The 23,247-nt window shown below is 41.7% G+C and overlaps 1 protein-coding gene across 1 annotated transcript; it reads left to right on the plus strand.

The window, feature by feature from the left end:
- Window positions 1-4,712: 4,712 nt before the first annotated feature.
- LOC141786448 (zinc finger MYM-type protein 1-like) lies at window positions 4,713-6,815 on the plus strand. Its single transcript, XM_074665096.1, has one exon. It carries the CDS (start codon window positions 4,713-4,715, stop codon window positions 6,813-6,815), a length of 2,103 nt encoding a protein of 700 aa, XP_074521197.1.
- Window positions 6,816-23,247: the final 16,432 nt, after the last annotated feature.

Consider the following 23,247-nt stretch of genomic DNA (forward strand, 5'->3'; position numbering starts at 1 on the left):
AGAAAGTTCTGATTTGTTGAAGGTGGTTGGATGAGATATTCATCCTGTCCTTATCCATTATTGTTGGCTGTTGGCACACCCCCAGTTTAGAAAAGAAGCACACAGAAATTCCAGTACAGCAGCTGACATATTATTGTAATAGTGTTTTCATCCATCATCTTACTCACTTATCTCTGATGGGGAAGTGAGAGGCCAGGGCTGATCCCAGCTGACTTTTGATGAGTGACCTTGACAGGTCTCCATTTTGTCATAGAGGGCAAACTCAGAGACGAACAACCACTCACTCTCACACCCACTCTCAGGACAGTAGATCCATTGATTCTTTGGTGGGACTTCTATTTACTTCTCAAAACCTTGATTTGAACACCTCTATCCACTGCATGTGGTACACTGACTATGCATTGGTACCTCACACAATAAAGTGGATAGAAAAAGAACAGTCAAGTTTGGTACAATACAGGAGGTCACTCTTTGCATTTATGTACTATTACTTGTGTCTCCAGGAGATGTGGCTATTGGAGATGGTGTAAATCGTCACTTCTTCAGTATGGTAATGCACAAATTGCATCATGGTTTCCAAGTTGATCTAGGTAAGTCCTCAAGACAAATGTGTTGTACAAAGTGATATAAGAAAAAGAACACGTTTGCTTAATGCAACTCCTGGACCATGGATTTTTACATAAGTTGAGACAACATTCTTAATGTTTTTCAAAGCTCTTAAAGAAATGGTTTTTTTCCCCATCTAAACATTAATAGTTCTGGGAAAAAAACTTTTTATTTTAAGAGATGAGAATAATTCAAATGAATTATTCAAATGAATTATTCTCAAACAAATATTTTTTTTTCAGTCTGTAGAATGTGATGTAGGCCTGTACAATTTGGCAGCACCAATGTAGTTTCCTCTTTTTTACAGTGGTATGTGAATCTATTATGGGCGTTGACATAAAATTTGTAAATTGCTGTAGGCCACATTTTGACTTTGCATGACTTGTTGAGTTTTCTCTCAACCTAGACTCATAGTATATCCTCAAGAAATAAACCAACAAAACCAAATCCTGTGTAAATGCACAATACACGTGAACTTTTTATGTAGTATTTTGTGTATTTCGGATGGCGCAACAGTTAGTGCTGCAGCCTCACAGCAAGAAGGTTGCGGGTTCGATTTCCAGCTTGGCAGGTGGGCCTTTCTGTGTGGTTTGCATGTTCTTCCTGTGCATGCGTAGGTTCTCTCTGGGCACTGCTGCTTCCTCCCACAGTCCAAATACATGCTCATCAGGGTTAATTGAACACTAAATTGTAGAGAAAAACTTGTAGGTGCGAGTGTGTGTGTGTGAAAGGCTGTGTACCTGTCTGTGTCAGTCCTGTGATTGACTGGCGAACAGTCCAGGGTGTACCCTGCTTGCCCAATGAAAGCTGGGATAGACTCCAGCCTCCTGAGACCCTGAACAGGATAAGCGGTTCAGAAAATGAATGAATTTTGTGTATTTCTTTATTATCTGCTGAACTGTCTGACAGATGTAATAACTGAAATGTCATTTTTGTAACACCCTTAATGCTCAATATTTACCTTCATAGGAAATGCAACTGGGGCTCTGCTGTTTGAGGGCCAAGCTGACCATCTAATCCCATCAACCTCTCAAGTGCTGGTTTAGAGTGAAATGTTTGTTGTGGCAGGAAGGATGATTGGTCATTCTCTTCTACACGGTGGCTCTCGTCTGCCTGGGTTCAGTCCAGCAGTGCTTCATGTGCTGTTAGGTGATGATCCACAGACGGCTACAATTACCCTTGAAGATGTGGCAGACATGGATGTCAGGGAGACTCTAAAACCTGTAAGTCTATACAGGAGAAATTCATACTTTTGGTGGTACAGTTTTCTTTGTTCTTACCACTTTTTGATTAATGTTAAATGTTAAAGTTCTTTTTCACATCCTGATAGACAACAGAGTTGTGTTTAAGCTTAGTGTTATGTTGAAAAATGTTTACAAGGTAATTTAGCACAAGTATGTAAATGTCCCCAAATCAAAGTATATACCACATTGCTCTGATTTTTGAAATCAAAATTATATTAAGTGTGATGCTTCCAATACACAAGCTAACATTTGCATGTTTGATAATACTTGACTACACTATAGTTCTATCTAATACATCTTAACTTACTATTTGAGAGTGATCTTGCTTTTTCTTGTCTTTCTTCAAAAGCTCTATGAGGATCAAGGCTCAGACAAGAAAGGAGGAGAATGCAGCAAACACAGTACACTCACAGAGGATCAGAGAGCAGCCATAATTGACTTAGCACTGGCATGGGATCTTCCTGTGTTGACAGAAACCAACAAGCACACTAACATTAACAAGAATGGCTGCAAGTGATGACACACCTTTTGTAAAGTTACCACGATCGCTCTGTTTTCTTCCTTAGATCTTTCTTGACCATATCAGATGGCCAGAGGATGCAGAGTTGGGGGATGACACAGATGATGGGTAGCCACTTGATTGCAAACATAGAACAATTGGGTACCTGCATTAATTTGTGAGAACAGGTATGCTGCATTCAAAACCCATCTGCTTTGAAGTGTGCCTTTTAAATAGTTTTTTTTTTATTGATTTTAAGGACAGAGTTGAGCTCTTCTGATGAGATGTAAATAAGGGACTTCAGCTTGCCCACTGTTTAGTGAAATAGTGCAAAGTGTATGCAGGGTGGAGCATAGTGCTGCATTGAATAGTGGCATGTCTTACAAATACAAAGACCACCTTTCTCCCTCCTTCTCCAGGTGCAAGGCACAAGCACCTTATACAACTGACATCAGAAGAGCCATACTATCCCCTAAAGCTGTAGCTTAATTTTTATTGTTCTATTGATTGTCTCAGTTTCCGATCTTATCTGACATTTCTGTGTTGTGCTTTGCTTCTGTGTACTTTCAGCATCCCAAGAAAAAATGAAGCAGATTTTTAAGTTCTAGGTTGGATGGGAAATACCCATGACTGACATGAAGGTGGAGGTTGTCCGAGGACAGCATCCAACTTCATCCACATGCTTCCGCACCCTCAGGTTGCCTGGTCATATCTGCTCTTATGGAGATCTTTTTTTTCAGTTGGAGAGCTGCATCTCAACAAATGACAGTGGTTTTGGACTTTTGTAGGCAAGCTGTGTTAAAGGGTTCATTTGACTCAACAACGACAGGATTCTGAGGTCATTATTAAAAAGTCACGATTTCAGTTGACCTCTTCTGGAGTGTCGTCTCTTCTTTCTAATTTCAAAATTAATGATGATTAATTTTTTTTACAGTTAAAGAACAATGTGATCCTGTGTTATGTTATGTCAACACTAATCACTTTCACTTGAAATGCTAGGGTTAAATAGCTGCCTGTTACCATTTTCACTGAAATTAACATTCTAGTTATTACAGCACCATTTTCTTTGTTTGACCCTTGTGGACTGTTGGGGTTGAAAACAGCCACTTTGAGTAAAATTTTCTGTTATTTGGGGTGCTGGTTTGGCTGAGTGGTGTAGCGTGAATTGGTGTCAAATAATGACCAGTGGCGTTTTCTCCCGGAGGCCAAGGGAATAGAATAGAAGAAAGAATAGAAATAGAAAAATACTTTATTTATCCCCGAGGGGAAATTCAGGAGTCACCGCAGCATTTAAGAAAACATAAGTAAGAAAGAGTATAGAAAGTGCAAAAATGTCCATAAGAAATTAGATGACGACATCCCGTCCACCACTCGTCCACCACTCGTCCACCACTCGTCCACCACTCTCCAGCCCAGCCAGTCTCCACCTCCACAGGGTCCAGGACTGAGCCTCCCCAGCAGTCTGTTCAGTCTCTGTCTCCTGGATCCTGTCTGCTCACAGCAGGCGAAGCTCCTCCGATGTGTCGCGGCGTCCGATGTCTGCTCCGTCAGCCACGTCCGTGAACAGCATGATGCCGCTGGATTGGCACAGCTAGCTCATCCACCCCCCGGAGCGAGATTCCACGTTCCCAACAACGATGGATGGAAGGACAGGTCCACGTCGTCACCTCCCAGCTCACATCCGAGAACCAGCATTTCGTCCTCACCGCCTCCTCCTCAGCTCGAGGGAAATCATCAAGCCCTACACTAGTTAGCATTGACATGCTACAGGCTGCTAACCAGTGGCGGTTTTTCACGGAGGCCAAGGGAAGCCTGGCTTCCCCAAAAAATATAACAAGAAAGAAAAAAAATAGCCTATAAACAAGCTTAACCACAATGTATTTTATATTGTCATTTCCTTGTCAAAACACTACATTGGCGCACCTCTGCTTTGGCTTAGCGTGAGAAGCAAAACAGCGCCCTCCTGTCAAGCTCTCATTGTGTATTACACTACGTGTCTCATGCCCTCTGCCCTGTCAGTCAGCACGGAGGCCCGCTTCACTTTGCCTCCCTTAGAAAAAAAAACAGCCTGTATTAGCCAATCAGGTTGAAGCAAGGCTCATCGCTTACTGGTTGATGCATCATTAAAAAAGATATGAGGGAGGCCAGATCGAATCTGGCTTCCAGCCAATAACACACCGTTACGAAAAAATAAACACACTGATTCAACTGTGCCGGCGCCAGTGTGAGTGTCAGTGTTAGCCCACACAGAAAGTTCAGCTATGGATGGTGACAAAGATCTTGATTTTTTTGTAAAAAATGACTTCAAAAAACTTCCTTTTGAGGTTCAACTAAAGGTCAAGCGGGACGGTAGGCCGACTCCAATGCTCCACTTAACGAAGGGCAGAGCCGATGGAAAAGTCCGCTCTTTTTGTGAAGCTAACTATGCTAGAAACGAGTGGCTAACAGGGAGTGCCAGGCTTAACCGGCTTTTCTGCTGGCCATGTCTGCTGTTTGACAGATCAGGCTCCTTGAACAACCCCTGGAGCACCACAGGATTCGTGGATCTGGCCAACCTCGCGAGGGCCATGGAGAGGCATTCAAAGTCCAGAGGCCATATAACATCTGAGCTCAAACTTAAACTTTTCGGACGAGTACGGATTGATGAAGCACTGGATCAAGCGGCTGCAATAAGCGTAACGAGGCACAACCAACAGGTGGAGAAAAACCGTGCCATTTTGAAGAGGTTGATTGCTGCTGTATTATATCTCGGAGGCCAGGAGCAGGCATTCCGGGGCCACAGTGAATCGACCAGCAGCTCCGGCAACAGGGGAAACTTCATGGAGCTTGTGCAGACTTTTGCTGAATTTGACACCACCAGGGCGGAGCATTTATCATCAGCAACCGCATTTACCGGCACATCAAAGACAATTCAGAATGACATCATCGAAAGCACTGCTCATGTCATCCAGGAAGAAATTGATAAAGAAATAAATGCTGCTCCATTCATAGCCATTGAGGTGGATGATACCACTGACATATCGTGCAGGTGCCAGCTGACAGTCATAGTCCGCTATGTAAACGAGAGCGGCATCATATGTGAGAGGTTTCTTGGTTTCCATGATATTAGTCTGGAGAGAGATGCTGAAACCATTGCTGCAGTGGTGATGAAAACAATTGGCAGCTACAATCCCGAGACAAAGCTGATTTGTCAAACTTATGATGGCGCCAGCTGTATGAGTGGCCAGAGAGGAGGCGTTCAGGCGCTCGTAAAAGTAAAATGTCGGCACGCATTGTTTGTTCATTGCTATGCACACAAACTTAATTTAGTTTTGGCTCAGGGGACAAGCAATATTCGGGAATCAAGACTGTTTTTTGCTTCTCTCGACTCCTTCCACAACTTCTTCAGCCGCTCACCTAAGCGCACAGCACTGCTCAAAGAAGTGGACAGCATCCGCGTGCCCGGCGGCAGCACCACTCGGTGGAACTTTAAAAGCCGCGCAGTGCACGCAGTGCATGAGGGCCGAGGATCACTGATCACTGCATTGGATCGGATCACAGCTGAACCTGGTTGGGACAAGGATGCAATAGCACAGAGCTCGGCATTGAGACAGAAGCTGGATGACTTTGATTTCATGTTCATGCTTGGGGTTTTCAAGACGATTTTTGGTCTGACTGAGCCCCTTTTCCAGGTGCTTCAGAGCAGAGCGTTGGACATTAGAAAATGTGAGGAAAGAGTCAATGGCACTTTGACTGCTTTAAAAGCAACCCGGAGCACCGAAACCTTCAATCAGCTGTACGAGGAGACAGTACAGGCTGTTGGGATGCCAAACCAGCTGCGACGCAAGCAGCGCTGCCGGGCCTGGGCAGATTTTGAGCTGGGAGTCACTCCGGATGGGGAACATGAGGACACAGGGCCTGTGGATGCCTACCGACGCCTCTTTGTCCAGCTGCTTCATGGTATTGTGCAGCACATGACACACAGGTTTGAGGACATGAAGTGTCTAAGTTTTTTTTGTGTCCTGGATAATGCGTCATTTAAGACGTATTCCCAGCCTGCAGGATTCCCGGGGGTTGAGATCTCTCAGTTGGTTAAAACCTACCCAGTTTTTGATGAACTGAGACTGAGAAATGAGCTGCAAGTCATCTATGCAGATACCCTCTTTCACAAGCCACCAGCTGAGCTCCTGAAGATGCTCATTAAAGATGAACTGACCTCTGCCTTGCCCGAAGTTTGCAAACTACTGAGGCTGATGCTCACCATACCTGTGTCAAGCACGTCTGCAGAGAGGTCCTTTTCCTGCTTGAAAAGGATCAAAACCTACTTGAGAAACAGCTGTGGACAAGACAGACTGGGACATTTGGCCAAGATCTCCATGGAGTCTTCTGTCACACAAGACCTCAAGTCCCGCGGGGAGCTATATGACAGAATCACTACTCGGTTTGCCACGATGAAGGATAGAAGAATGCCATTGCTCTTCAAGTAGCGGTGAGTTACATTAAAAAAATGTATGCATCTTGTGACAAATGGGCTGCCATGCCCCTGTACCTGTCCAGCTTCAGCACCGTGGACAGCACCATGGCCCGCCGTGGCCTTTTTGATGACAGAGTTGTCACATTTTTTCTTATGCATAATGTACCGTATTTTCCGCACTACAAGGCGCTTCGGAAATAGGGCGCACCTTCGATGACTGGCCTATTTGACAACTGTTTTCATATATTGGGCGCACCGCATTATAGGGCGCATAGATTAGAAGCTATAGTAGTGGCTGGGGTTGCGTTATGCATACACCAGATGGAGCTGCGCTAAAGGGAATGTCAACAAAACAGTCAATAAGTCAGTCAAACTCAGGCTACATCCACACGAAGCCGCACATTTTCCTGTCCAACTATTTTCTGTGCCGTTTTCAAGAAAAGTGCGCTGTAAAGACGAAGTCGTTTCTGCCGCCAACAAAAGCCGTTTCCAGAGATCAGTTCGGTTCAGGTATTCTCCAGAACGTCCGCCCCCGCAGGCTTACTGTCTCTCACACATGCTGTCCTCTTTTTTTTCACTGGAATGAATGAGAAGTGGGTAGAATAAAAGTACTGTAACAGTAGGCTACATTGTTTGCATGGAAATAACAGGTGAATACTGAATTAAATTCGTTGTCCAAGCTGGCTTCCTCGGTAATTTTTATCACGGGCCGCCACTGCTGCTAACAGCTAATTGCGCATGTAAACAATGCAGCCATGGTTACATGTAGGATCTCCAGACAAACACAGGAGAAAAGTAGTAAAAAATACCGCCGAAGCCACAAAAAGTTTGGTGTCCGTGACCGACAATGAACCATACAAAGTGATGATCCACTCCAAATACAAAGATGACGAAAAAGAGACAAAAAAATTACAAGAAACGGACAAAGACGAGAGAGCTGCTGCAACAGGCAGCTACTCGGGTAGCGCCTAGCAACCGTAAAAGCCATGGGAAGCCATGCTTCATCACTTTTTTCAGACTGTAGCTGTGTTTTAATGAAAATACTCCTTTATAACAGTTTCGATAATTCTTCTGTGTTTCGTCACTGTCATCTCCTCCTTATTTCTCTCCTCTACTTATTGAGCATTTTACAATGTGTAAAACAGCGCCCTCCTAAATGTTATGCTGTGAATAAGTGGTGAAAATATGATACTGCACACTGTTGCCTGCAAGGAAGCCAAGCAGAGTTGGCGTCCCTTGGTGAAAAAAAAAAAAAAAATAACCAATCAGATGAGGCTGCGGTCATGACACTACTCACCTGTGATTGGCCAAGACCGTGTCAAGGGAAGCCACCCTGTCTTTGGCCTCAAACCAATCAAATGACAGAATCATCATCATCATCATCAAGCCACTGAATGAAATCAGCGAGGTTAGCACATTAGCAGTGTGCATGAAGCGGCCGGTTGTGCGTTTGAGTGGGCGGTTGAGTAAATTAATAATACATTTAAGCTAAGTCAAGAGGACAATGTACGCGTGTGAATGAGTGACTGAGGGTGGGGGAGTGAAAGGTGTGTGTCGGTGTTGAAAGTAAGTAAAATGAGCGCTCTCTGGGCGCTCTAACAGGTCATTCCATTACATGAAAAAGCGATATACAAGCTGCAACAAAGTATTTTATGTACCCCACTCCCTAAAAATCATACAGATTAGAGGCTTTGTCTCACTTGGCTTCCTCAAAAAAAAAAAAATCCCCACACCACGCCACTGATAATGACTAATTAATTATTAACAGCATTCCACTGGAGCGAAAGTATAGCTAACTTTCAAAAGACATCTAAACTTACAATATGTGAGTTTAAATTTAAGTCGGGGCACCACCCAGTTTTGGAGAAAACAGGGAAACTCTAGAAAGGTTTACTGTAAGAATTTGTCATTTAATAATTCATAGAATTATTAATTATCAAGTCTCAATAACAAAAGGACGCTACATCAATTGTGAATTCTTTTGAACGGTGTACAGACGTCGTTAATTTCAACCACACAAAGACAGAAACCAATTTCTTTATATATGAAAAGTTTATTTATTAACTAAAAGAAGAAATATGTGCATGAATAAATGAACAGGTAAAAGATATAAAAGGATAAATACATTGATGAATGGAAAGTGAAACTGATCATAAATAATGGAATAAATGGAATAAAAGGACATAAACCAACCCACATAAATCTCACTAACCCACCCAAGATCTCTGGGGCATTGACCACGATATACCAATAAATGCAAGATAGTCTTACGCAAGTTCTGAGGCCGATTGTGAGAGCGGAGGCGGCGACAGAGGTGACTGGGTCCCGCTGCAGATGTCTGCGGATGTCCGTTGAGGGGTGATGGACAGGCTAGAGGCCTACTGCAGGTCATCTGAGCGTCACGGAGGTGATGTCCAATGAGTTGAGTCCGTAGAGTCGATTCTAACAACGACAGTAGCGGCTGGAACAGCGGCGATGATGCCGGGCGTCGGGTTGAAACTTTGGCAGAGAACCACTGCAGGGAAAGCAGTGAGCAGCGCTCGTCTCCTGACGTCAGCACATGAGGGAGAGACCCAGGCACCAATAGATGACGCAGTCGGGCTGAGGTGACTCAGTTCAGCCCGGAGAGTCTGGAGCAGGTGCTGAGTTGTGTACGTGTGAAGATTCAGGTGCAGAAGGAGAAGAGCCTTCTGGATGAAGGATGAAGAAAGAGCCTTCGCGAAGAAGGAGGAAGGAAGAGAGCCTTCGTGTAGAAGGATGAAGAGAGAGAGCCTTCAGGAGGAAGGATTAAAAGAGAGAGCCGAGCCTTCGCGAAGAAGGATGAAGAGAAAGAGCCAATGTTCTTGTCCTGGAGTGGAGTTTTACTCAGCTTTTCCCGCCGAGTCAGTAAGGTCACTTAATGCTGACGCCCCTCCACGTCTCATCTTTCTGCACGTGGATCAGATTGTCCCAGAGATTATTAACTAACTATAACTTTAAACTGTAAAGAGATTCCCACATGTAATAGTCAAAATCACATTTCTTATGATTTAAGCTTCACATCAAGACTAAACATGACAGGTTTTCCTCTTTAAGAACCCAATAAAATAAAAATCAAGATGTTACAATGGGATATGTTTCCAAGACAGCAGTTTTCACACACACACATTATCAATGATTTTCATTACACAGTACATGTTTGCAAAGGTGAAGATGTACATGTAAGTCTTTGTGTAAAAACATTATTTTTGTGCTGTTCTCAACTGTGTTAATCAAAGAGTCTTTGTTTTTAGGAGAAGGAGGGAAGCAGATCTTCCCCTTGGCATTCCTTCTCTCTTGTTCCCAGAGAGAAAGGTCGAGGGTCACAAAATACGAGATGGAGGCTGGGAGGTCTCTCCAAGAGCAGGATGTCTGTACAGTTTCACATGTCCGTCAGGTGTCAACAAAAAGTCTTTGAATTGACAGCGATGTCTTAATGTTTTACAGTCTTGCAAACATCAGAGAAGGGATGAGGCAGACTTCGGGAGAAAACCACTTTAGCGCAGAGGTCTGTTTTTTCAAAACTTGCTGTATTACCTCTCCTTCCTTAGGGGGGGGGGTTTAATTTGGAGACCAGGTCAGAGCTGCGAAACCAGGTCCCAGCCTGACCTACGTTACAGTGGTTAGCAACCAGGCACTTACAAACTTCTGCTGGTCCAGGTTCAAATCCTGCCTGTGACCAGTTTGCAGAGTGTCTTCCCCTACTCTCTCACCCCCTTTAACAAGCCTATCCACTGTCTCTCTCCTATCAATAAAGGCACAGAATGCCCAAAAAATACATTAAAAATAATCTCAGTTATTTGACCATAACTTTTCTTGTATTGCAGCAACTTGAATACATTTTGGGCAGAAAGCTTAATTTACATAATTTATGCAAATACGATTTCAAATTCTTCAAAATGTAAAAAGATCACTGTGGACAAATTTACCGTATACTCGTACTGTTATGGATGTTTTCAGCCACTATACTTTTAACTGCTCTAAAACATATCAAATCGATTTTTTTCTTTACTTTATCTTCACTTATATATCTTAATTCTCTTCTGCCCTGCTCAGAACTACCAAGCATTGGAAAATGAATAATAAATTTAACCTTTTAATGGCCATTTGAAGAAATATTGCACAGATTATGGGAAGGGTAGCATCGAATGACCTATTTTTCAATTAAAAAAAAACATGACCAGAGACAATTTTTTTTTTTACGTGGCATTATAGTCTTAGATATGTCAAAGGTTAGAAGTATCATTGATTTTTAATCATCTTTCATTTAATTTGTAATATCATTTTTTTTTTCAAGAAGTTAGGCATGTACTGTGATGGCTGTTTTCAAGTCACTATACTTTTAATTGCTCTAAAAACATATCAGATCAATTTTTTTTCTACTTTTTTTTTTCTTTCTCTGATCTCTTAATCCATTTCTGCTTTTTTCAAAATCACCAAGCATTGAAAAAAAAACAAAAACAAAAACAAAAAAAAAAAAACATTTAACCTGTTAATGGCCATTAAAAGAAATATTGGATGGATTATGGTAAGGGTGCAGCATCAAATGACATATTTTTCAATATGAAATATGATCAGAGACAGAATTTTTTTTTACATGGCATTATAGTCTTCAATATGTCAAAGATTAGTAGCGTCATTGATTTTTAACCCTCTATTACATCAATTATTTCTTAAAAATGGTAGAAAATGTTTTGAATGCTTTTATTACTTAAAATGGCCTAAATATAGATAAATGAAAAAAATACTACTATACTTTTAACTGCTCTAAAAACACATCAGATCAATATTTTTTCTACTTTTTTGCTTAAATTTCCATTCCAATACTGCCCTGCAAGCATTTAACAAAAAAAAAAAAAAGTAACCCTTTGAGGGCAGTTTCAAGAAATAAGATCTCTTATCATGGATAAAACATGAATCAACTGATCTTCAAATGATTTAAAGCATATATAAGTAGGTTTTACATTCTGGATTTGACAAGTACATAAGGAAAAATGATGCTTTTGTCATTCAATAGTCAATGTCTTTCTTGAGAATCCATCAATCCCTCCAAAAAGTACTATATTGTACTTTAAATAAGAGGGGACAAAAAGGCATTATCATCTATTACTGTTTTTCACATTGTTGGAAAATCTATCAAGAGGTGAGGAGTTAAAAATCATGATTACCTTATGAGTTTGTGGTTTGTGTCAATGTGCATCAATGATCTGGGGCCTGGGACAGAGTATGCTCTCTGCACAACACACCGCAACTCTGACATTCTCAATACTACATTCTGCAGTGTCAACCCTGTGCATTGTTGCACGGACCCTCTGCCACTGCACTCTGTGCCCCTGTGCCCGCAGCAGTCCCAGCATCATGCTATATCCTGCATGTGGGTTAGTAGAGTGGAGGGCTGACACCAGGTTGTCAAGTTCAACGTCAGTAAGCTCACTATACAGAGCCCTTACAGACAACCCCCAATCATTCATACGCCTGCGCAGAGTCCGCTGAGAAACCCTGACAAGCTTTGCAATGCACTGAACTGACAGGCCCATGTTGAGAAGCTGAGTTACATACCGGTCGTCGTCATTGAGCACAACTCTGGGGCACCCCCCAGTTTGCCTCTCCAGGACAACAGTTGCACAGGTCTCCTTGTTATTCTGACCAGTCACTAGGTGATGCAAAGCTGTAAGTGCATGATTAACAGCTCGTGCGGTGTCAAGCTGGCTTGACAATGCACTGAATAAAATTAACTCTTGATAGTCTAGGGCCCTCCTCACAGGAGGGCGGCCCCGTATCATCTTGGAGTCGGCATCAAAACATGTATCACTGTTTACACATCGTATTGTGCATAGGCTTGTGCATTTACATAACGCAAAACTGTCGTCGGGTTGTCTGGTTCTGCTCCGAGGCGGATTCCACGTCAACAAGTGCTCATGCACACGTAACATGCTGCGTCTCTGCATGAGCACTTGTTGTTGTTGCCATAGCTGGTGTTGTTCATGCTCTCTGAGAAAATGTTGATATAATAGTGGAAGCAATATTTGTAGCTGCTGGAACAATATCAGGGGCCTGTACTACGAAGCTGGATTAAGTCATCCAGGATAACTCTGTGACAACTCGCTGAACTTCACCGGATCTCCGTTATCCAGATCTGCTGTACTACAAAGCTCGTTATCAACTCAATAAGTAAATCTGGCTGGGAGCTGTGCGCGCACACATTAAATGGGCGTGGTTAGCGGCCCCAGAGCATTTTCCACAATGGAGAAGAGAGCAGCCTACTTTAAGGCTGAGGAGCAGCTAATAATCCTGCAAAAAATACGAGGAGTACTGCAGTATTATCCAGGCTGGAGGGATTGCTGCAAAAAATCACCGACTCTGTGAATGCGTAAATTTCCAAAATGCTGATATTAATAGACCTATCTCATCACGTGACGACACGGGCAGTTAGGTCCTTATTCATTAATGTTGTCAGTCAGTGTGTGTGTGATCAGCATCATATCCGACCTCATAATTAGAAAGAGTCAACTTTCCTACAAATTCCAAGGAAAACGCTCATTATAGGCAATTTGTATTGCAGATGCAATAGCAGTGGGGGAAAAAATGACGTGGGAGCCCATAAAAAATAGATATAAAAGCATCCTTCCAAGTGGTCAGTATGAATTTCCTGAATTTCTCTTTGGTATTTTTCATTTAGTTTCATGTCATGAAAGATTCCATTTGCACACACTTCTACTTTTCCCTGACAATGTCTCAGTTATGATAATCAGTAAGATATCGTTTTCTCACAGCCCATAAGAAAAAATGGTGGGCCAAAAAGACAGGGGGCGGTCCCGCACCGGAGGACTTCACTCCGGCTGAGCAAATTGGTGACTGAGTGGTCTTTCATGCCCGCCCGAGAGAACCAATTGGTCAGCGGGCGGTCTGTCACACCCTGTGAGCTCTTATCCTGGAACTTAACCTGCTCTGGACCAGGGCTGTTTCCCAAAGCCCAGGTACCTTGCCTTGCCTTGCCTTGGTAGGCGGTGCCTCCGAAGCCACTTCCTTCCAATCCAAGGCAAGTGTCCTGCCTCTGCTCAAAAGGAGATGCTAATGGAACAGCCTACAAAGGCATATTGTGGGAGGAGCTCAGACGGCTTCAAATATTGTCATAACTTGCCACTTTTCTACACTTTCTGCTTTTTTATTGTCACATCATTGACACTCTGCAGGTGCAGCTTCTCAGTAATTATAGTTATGTGAGTGACACACAAAAGAGTTAAGTGGTGGACATGGTATAAGTTGTTATTTTCAGAGGTGTATTTTGTTACTTACATTTAATTTGGAATTTACCACGCGCCTCCGCTGGTGCGTCTTTTCCTTCCATTTTTTTTTTCCTTTTTTGTAGATTCACGCGTTGCATGTTGGGTATTTATAGCCATGGCAAGGCAGCGAAGGATAAACCTGTGTATCCTTGGTCAATTAGCCACATGCTAACCAAACGGAGGACATATGCCTCCGGAGGACATGAACATTGGAACAGCACTTGGGCAGCGACTGATGATGTGGATGCCTGCCCACGCCCACCCCACGCCCACATCAGACCAAGGCAAGGCAAGGTACCTTGGCTTTGGGAAACAGCCCAGGTTTGGCGTTCAGCATCAGTTACCGGGGCAACGTGTCTGGATAATCCACAGTCGTAGTAGGGAAAACCCGAAACTTATCCTGGAAGTTGTCTCTCTAAGAGCTATTCCAGCTTCGTAGTACAGGCTCCAGAATCAGTCCGCCTGTCACCATCGTTGTTGTTGTTGTGTGTGACATCGTGGGTTGGGGGGCGGGGAGTAGGAGGGGTACTATGAGGTCACCGTCTTTTCCGGACTTATCGGTTTATACCAAGTACAGCATGAAGACGAATACACAGATATGCACCTGTAGACCCGTTTTCAAAAAAGATGCGGAGTCATGGACAAATACGGGTCTCTGTGTGTCAATATCACTGGATCGATACTTTATTTTACCGGAGTCATAGAAATTCGTACTCATGTAAGACCCACATAGGTCCAGTGGGGCTCGGTCAAGGAGACTTGAAAGTATTATGGACAGCCTGTCCAGTAAGTGATTCAAGAGCATGTCCTAAAAGAGAAAGAGACAGGGAAGGGGTTGCAATAGTACATACAATAGTACGATAGTACAATAGTACATAAATAGTATGTACAATATGTGAGGAAACCATGAAACAAAACATTTTATAGTATTTTGTTTTAATATTACTGTTGCATAGATGTGTATGTTGCCTTTTACTGCTGTTTTTATTCAGGGCTATGCTCACTTAAGTGTTAAGAACTTGAGCACAGAAATACAAACACAAATGCAAGACACAAAACAGTGGGCAAAAAAGAGTATAATCAGAGTCCAGGCAGAGTTCGCTACACAAAGAGCCTTCTTTACGCCTCCTCACCTGCACCCGCTCCCGTGACCACATCACCCCCGTCCTCCAACATCTCCATTGGCTTCCTGTCACCTTCCGCATACAGTTTAAAATTCTCCTCCTCGCCCATAAAGCCCTCCACCACAGGTCCCCTCCTACCTCACTGACCTCCTCCACCACCACATTCCCTCCCATAACCTCCGTTCCTCACACACCAACCTCATGTCTCCCCCTCACAGAACCAAGCCCCGAACCTGGGGAGACGGAGCATTTTCCATAGCTGCCCCCACTCCCTTGAACTCTCTCCCCACACAAATCCAAAACTGCTCCGACTTCTCTTTATTTTAAATCTCTGTTAAAAAATCACCATTTTAGATTAGCTTTTAACTTGTGATTGTACTGTTTTTTTTGTTTTGTTTTGTTTTGTTTTGTTTTGTTCTGTTTGACTTCTGTTTGACTTCTGTTTGACTTCTGTTCATTGCTTGTATTGATTTTAACAGTTGTTAAGTGTCTTTGAGTTCCTGAAGAGCGCTATATAAATAAAATTTATTATTATTATTATTATTATTATTATTATTACAAAAGGCGGTCCAAAACAGGCAGAAGAAACAGGCAGACATGGGGCTAAAAGTAAGGTCAAAAAAGGCAGGCAAGGATCAGAACACTGCAAAACTCGAGGTGCGTTTCAAAGCAATAAAGTTCCATCCTTCCTTCCTCCATTTGCGTCGTTCAATTGCATCTTAGTCCCTCCCACCAGAGATGCACTGAGAGAGGCGAGGATATGAAGAGAGGAGCGAAGATGGAGGAGATTCGTTTTTAGAGCAATGGGACATCCTCTCCTCCAGAGCGTCACATGAAGCAACGTGTTTCATTGATGATGGCATCAGCTGATCACCTCTGGATCATCCGTCGTTCAGCTCTAACAGCTGTTTGTGTGTCTGCACATGTGTGCTGTAACAACTCTGATAAAACATAAACAGTAACAGAGCTTTGTCTGTTCCTGAAACCAGTTTAAGAAACACATTGCCATGAAAAAAACCTGCTCTCTGTTTATTCTGTGTGCAGTTAAGAAGCTCGAGGATCACTTTACCGGTAAAATGTGTAATTGTTAGACTTGTGAATTATTTATCCTTTACCTAGATCACATCTGATCGTGAACTCTGAAACGTATTAATAAAACCAAGTTTATTGTGTCGCAGGAAGATGTTATTTACTAAATTTTAGTATTCAGTATTAATCATCCGTCATGTTGATTCAATGATGGTTGTGTTCAGTATTTTGTGCTTTAAACTTACAACATTTTATTACCAGCTTTATGATCAGTTTCGGAACGATCCTCAGTGCCTGTTTTCAGCTCTTTTTTTTTCCTCATCAAACTCTGTTGTGTTTGTGAAGTTTCATGTAGAGAAGTCTGAACTGCTGCAGCGTTCAATCAGAGAGTGATATTCCATATGGGGGCATGTTTGTCACTGAAAAGACTTCCGCAAAGCCAGCTCTCCTGTTTTCTCGATGATGGCTCCTCCAATAAGTCTCCTCCCTCCTCTCCCCTCCGCTTTGGGGCAGCCTTAAAAATGGCGACTCAAAGTACTTCCGGTGCCTCAGAGGAGAGAAGAGAGAGGCGGCATGAAATTATCGCTGAGACGCACCCTGACTGCGACTGTGAGTGAAGGCTGGGATAAAGACTGTAAAGTACAACAAACTGGCAACAAGACAGTGAGACGCATAAGACACACAAGAGGTAATGAGGGTGATGCATACCCAGCCATCAATATGTCTTAGGACGTCTTAAGATGTCTTGATAAAGAGATCAAGACGTCTCAAGACATGTTTGTATGTCAAGACGTCTTAAGGCATCTTAAGACAAAACTTTGAAGACGTCTTAAGACATGTCAGAGCAGAACATGAGATGCACCTGGACCAATTTGTGTCTTGAAGACACTGAGTGTCTCAAGATGTCTTAAGACATGAGACATTGAGTGTCTTAAGACATCTTGAGACACTCAGTGTCTTCAAGACATTGAATGTCTTAAGATGTCTGAAGACACTCAGTGTCTTCAAGACATTGAATGTCTTAAGACATGCTTCCTTTGTCTTGAAGGCATTCACATCTTAAGATTGCTTAAGACATGGTATGTAGTGTGGACCAATTATAGACACTTTTAAAGTGTTGGTTTTAACTCCCTAGGAGTTGAATCAACACTTCTGAATTTGCTGTGCAGGATCTTCAGACATTTCCGCAGTTGATGAACGTCTCTGCTGCATATTTTACTTCAACAAAAACACAAATAAATGGACTCCCACCGAAAAAATCTGATATCGGTCTGCATTCACGCTTTATTTAGAGAATTTTCAGCGTGTTACTGTCACGCAAAAACACAGCTAAATAGGGCTCTAGTTGTCACCGTGTCTCTTCATCCTGGCAGACTACCTGCATTTGTTTATTTCTGGCACGCTGCACGCGGACTGATACACTAAGCGGCGAGCATCTCGTAGCCAGCTGTGGCTCTGCAGCTGAGGTAGCGCCGTTTTACAACATGATGAGAACTAGTGCCTTATTTAGCTGTGTTTTTGTGTGAAAGTAATGCGCTGAAAATTCCCTAAATAAAGCGTGAATGCAGACCGAGAGATTTTTTCGGTGTGAGTCTGTTTATTTGTGTTTTTGTTGAAGTAAAATATGGCCCCGTCTGAATGCATAGGAAACCGGCTGACGAGCAGGGAGGGGGTGTTTGGTGCGAGTGCTCTGGGCTTCTGCTGCACAAAAACACTGCTGTAGGGGTAATTTCTGCCCTAAACCTTGTGATAGGACCCAACTTGTTCCATTCCAGAGTATCACTCTAAATGTGTTTTATGATTCATTATGCGACTGATCACTGTCGGCCTGTCTTCAAAAATGTATTCATTCATTCAATTCATTCAACACAGTGCTTTTTTATCAGTGCATCCAGCACACTGATATGCTCTGTGTTGTGATCAATGCCACATTTGTGCTCTCTACTTGCTCCAAAAAGCTTTCAAAATTAAACATCAAACTCCTGAGGTACCCACAAAAAGCTGACAGAAGCGATAAAGATATCTTCAGTATCTTAAATCATAAATTGAATCATGTCGTGGTGTTTTTTTTTTTTGCTCTACAAAGACTTCTATGCATTAAACTGTAATGTTCTCTTTGTTGTGCTAAGTATTTAACACATTATCCCTTTTAAGCTCATATCACATAGCTTTAAGTAATACTTTTTGAATGAGTTGTTGCTGTTGAGTTGATGTGCTAGTTCACTCTGTAGAGTAGAAACTCAGCTATGGCTTCTAAAAACATAAAGGGGTTGTTGCTTTTTAGTGAGAAACTTACTAATCAACGCTCACAATATTTTCATTTGCTTCATAATACAATATCAGCAAGTTGTACTGTCTTTAAGGTACTTGGAACTAAAACGTGAATAGAAAACAAACCTTTACATTGTGACCACAAGATGGCAGCATGTGACTACAAGAGAAATCACTGCAAAAAATGTCATCCTCGTATTCAGGCTGAACAATATTGAATTAAAGATACAACACCCACCAAACCCAATTTATGAAATTAACGGTACAGGTGTGATTTTGGTATGTCTTGTTTGATGTGCGCGTGCACAGGATCTCATGTGTTCACCTCTACTTTATTGTTTGAACGGTGGCACAGCAGCAGCGTTTGGTTTTCTCTTCAAGCCCCTCAAACCTTTTCTGTGCATTTTGTGATTGATGGGAGTTCCCAACTAGATCATCAATTTTTCCCTGCCTTGCATTTTTGTTAATCTAATCTCTAACGCTGTGATAACTTAAATCACTGACAGTATTACACACAGGAATTTACGAAAAGTGACGATTAATTCATTTCAAAATACAAACAGAAAACTAAACTATACCAAAAAGTATTGGGTGTATGAAATCAGTAATGTCAGTGGTGTACATGTGGGTGTGTGTGAAGGCATTAGAGTGTATGCGGTGTTGAAGAGTGCGTTAACAAAATCCAAACTAAAACAACGGGTAACTCCAGCTCCTGGCCTAGGCAGAACAGAAGAGAAAAAGGAAGGGGGGAAGAGCAAGAAATGCCCCCTTTTATGCTGGGTAGAGCAATGAGCCCAGGTGCTCCAAATCACCCCAGCACCTTGAAAGACACAGTAACAACTGTTAGTCAAAGACGACCAGTAGGGGTCATCACAGTTATCTTATCTTATCTTATCTTATCTTATCTTATCTTATCTTATCTTATCTTCAGGGACCATGAGTATTTTTCTTGAAAAAAGTGTGGGTTTTTTATTTGACCCAAAAGGATAATGATAATCGCTGAAATTAACCTAGTGTGGCAGATTGCACTGCCAATCACTTATTTTAGACAACACAAGGCATAATCACCCAGAGAATTACTTTCAGATGATCTGCAGCATGAAAAGGAGACACACATTCCTCAGCTTAATAAACGGAACACTATTGACAATTGCCCTCATCTTGGTCCATCATAAAGGAGCACTTTTTTTTTTTTTTGAATGATCATTGCTGCTTTTGCCAGATTCTTCCATTTACATTTTGAGTCCAGAAAAGAAGCAACAAATCCAATATAAAAGTCAGTTAAGTTCGGGGGTAGTGTTTTACTCTGTGCTCCACTAGAGGGCAACGATACTTCAGTGTTCAATGTCTATTGCTCTGTCATCTCTGTCAGTCTACTCTGTGTTGGAATAAATATCACTCTTCTTTTAAGGATTATTTATCCCCTAAAATGCCCCAGCTTTTAAATCTCACCCCTACAGAAAGCTTTATCATTTATTTTGTTATGCATAAGCTAACCAGGAGGAGCCTACATCAAGTCCCATCTGATGCTTACGATAAAGTGCTTGGTTAGTTGCATTAGGTGTGCTTGGGACAACACCTGACTTTCCTATGTGTCCTCTTAGATGCAGTTCTATTCATGGAGTTGAATTATTAGAAAAGAGAACAGCTATTACAAATTGAATTTGGTTTTGCAATTGGGTATTTAATTATTAGTTATGTTGAATTATAATATATATATATGTAATGTAAATAGAAACATTAAGTATTACTTACGTATCTAGTTCAAACTATTTATAGATGTGGGCAGCTATGAGCCAGAGCAAATGTGCCCAAACTTACTTTTGAAAAAGGACAAGGTCAGGCAGCTTTTGCTGATGTATTGTTTCACCCTGAAAGTATAATCTGAATGCTTTGTGTGAACTCTTTCTTTGAGTGATTTCTGTAAAATCAGTCCCTCAGTGAACTCAAACCTCCTTGTTCCATCTCACAGACTAATGACATCAAAGCTCACCTGTCCCTCAGGTGTCTCTGATCCCAGATGATCAGTGGTCAGTTTTCTGCAGTATTACGTGATTGCTTATACATCGGTAAACTCTGCTTCTGAACCAGGAACACATTTTCCATTAGGGGGCAATATGAGCAATACAAATCAGGATGTTTTTATGTCATGATCAGGATCTGGATTTGATCAGGATTGATTTTCATGTTCATACTATTCCGACCTCAAACAAGACTTCTAGACCAAAATACAGGTACATCTCAAAAAATTAGAATATCTTGAAAAAGTTAAATACATTTCATCACTCATTTCAGAATGTGTAACCCATACAGTATACAGATTTATTACAGATAGCGTGAAACATTTCAAACATTTATTGCTTGAAATTTTGGTAATTGTGGCTTATAGATAATGAAAACTTAAAGTCAATCAATCAATCAATCTTTATTTATATAGCGCCAAATCATAACAAATGTTATTTCAAGACACTTAACAAAAGTGTCTCAGGATATTAGAATATTACTTAAGATTAATAAAAAAAGATATTTTAAACAAAATGTCAGGCTACTGAAAAGTATGTTCATTTCCATGCACTCAGTACTTGGTTGGGCCTCCTTTTGCATGAATTACCGCATCAATGCGGCGTGGGAGCAATTAGTGTGTGGCACTGCTCAGGTGTAATGGAAGCCCAAGTTGCTTTGATAGCAGCCTTCAGGTCATCTGCATTGTTGAGTCTGGTGTCTCTCATCTTCCTCTTGACAATAATTGAGTTTGCTGGCCAATCAAGCACAGTAACACCATGGTCCAACCAGCTTTTGGTACCTTTGGCAGAGTGGGCAGGTGCCAAATCCTGCTGGAAAATGAAATCGGCATCTCCATAAAGCTGGTCAGCAAAAGGAAGCATGAAGTGCTCTAAAATTTCCTGGTAGATGGCTGTGCTGTCACTTCAGAAAACACAGTGGACCAACACCAGCAGATGACATGGCTCTGCAAATCATCTCTAACTGTGGAAACTTCACACTGGACTTCACAACATGGATTCTGTGCATCTCCACTCCTTCTCCAGACCCTGGGACCTTGATTTCCAAATGAAATGGGAAATTTGCTTACATCTGAAAAGAGGGCTTTGGACCACTGAGCAACAGTCCAGCCCTTTTTCTCCTAAGCCCAGGTAAGATGCTTCAGACGTCTCTGATTCTGTCCACTAAAAACAGCCTTGAGACCTACTTATGGGCCTCCATCAACAGGTTCAGAACCACCGCACTTGTAGATTGAATTTGAAGCTCGATCCTTCAAACATTGCTCTTTTATCATGAAGAATATGAGACCCGGGTAACCTCAGGATGAAGTAATCATTTTGAAAACAGTCAGTCAGTGAAACAGAGGATCAGAGCTGGGAGTGGCTTGACACGAAGAATACAACATTTGAAGCCCATTTCTAAAATTTGTCTGTGTGAAGTGGCTCTTGATGCACTCAGGATACCTTTGCATGTGTTTTGAGTTAATTAGTTGATTAGGGTGTGACACCATGACTTTACAGGAGAACTTTTTCACAATATTCTAATGTTCTAAGACACTGCAATTTTGGTTTTCATTATCTATAAGACACAACTATCAAAATTTCAAGGAATAAATGTTTGAAATTTTTTACTGTATCTGTAATGAATCTATGTAATATATGGGCTTCACATTCTGAAATAAGTGATAGAAAATATTGAACTTTTTCATGATATTTTATTTTTTTGAGATGTACCTGTATTTCTGATTTCTTCATTCTGAACATTTTTTTTCTGCCCCATTTCTAACTTTAATCTGCTTGTGTTTTCTGATGTGTTTTTTTTAAGTCTCACATTTTCACATCCCGATGAATCCAAATTTTTAAAGACATCAGCTGAAGAGTTGTTGAGTTCTGCTGAATGTACAGAGCTTTAGCTTCAGACCAGCAGCCTTTGCACATTCCAGATGGAGTTTAGTGAGATCTTACAGATAGACTTTGGTTTGGTTTGTGACTCTGACATAAAATGTAAATGTAAACATGATTTAAAACATGATTGGTAGCAGTGACATAATTAATACATTGCAAGATGAAATGGAATTTCAAGCCTGACTTTGGACATGCCTGAGTAGAGGGCAAAAAAAGACACTTCATCCAACAAAAGCATTCCTTTAACAGAGTTATTCTAAAACATCAAGAAATGAGTGCTGTGCATAGATGTTACTTTGATTACTTTTGAGTTGGTAATTGTAAACTCGTTTCATACAGAGATAATCAAAGGGATCCCACACATGCAGCAGATGGTCTTGGGTCTGTCACCACAGGGCACTGCAATGTGTAATTTGATTTAACCCCTATACTTTAGCATGAGAACACGTGCTCGCTGTTAAACCACAGCTCTCCTGTTGGTGACATTTCACCCATGATGCCTTTATTAAATACTAGATAATAGCAAGATAAATATTGCAGTCTAACATGGAATTGCTGTGTCTCTATATGCCAAAACATGACCAAAAGAACTCAAACCAGACCAAAACAAAAGAAAAACGTTTAAAACTCTCCCGATGTACATGCTTCAGTCTACTACCAAATGGACTGCAGGTGTTAGATAAAACCCGAAATTACAGGCACTCATAAAAACAAGCAATGAAGTATGTGCATGTGTGCTGTTCATACTTTTATGTGTGTGTGTGTGTGTGTGTGTGTGTGTGTGTGTGTGTGTGTGTGTGTGTGTGTGTGTG

This window comes from Halichoeres trimaculatus, unplaced genomic scaffold, assembly GCF_033239565.1.
Source record: "Halichoeres trimaculatus isolate MK-OKI-2021-1 unplaced genomic scaffold, fHalTri1.1 fHalTri1_scaffold_29, whole genome shotgun sequence".
In the NCBI taxonomy this organism is placed as follows: Eukaryota; Metazoa; Chordata; class Actinopteri; order Labriformes; family Labridae; genus Halichoeres; species Halichoeres trimaculatus.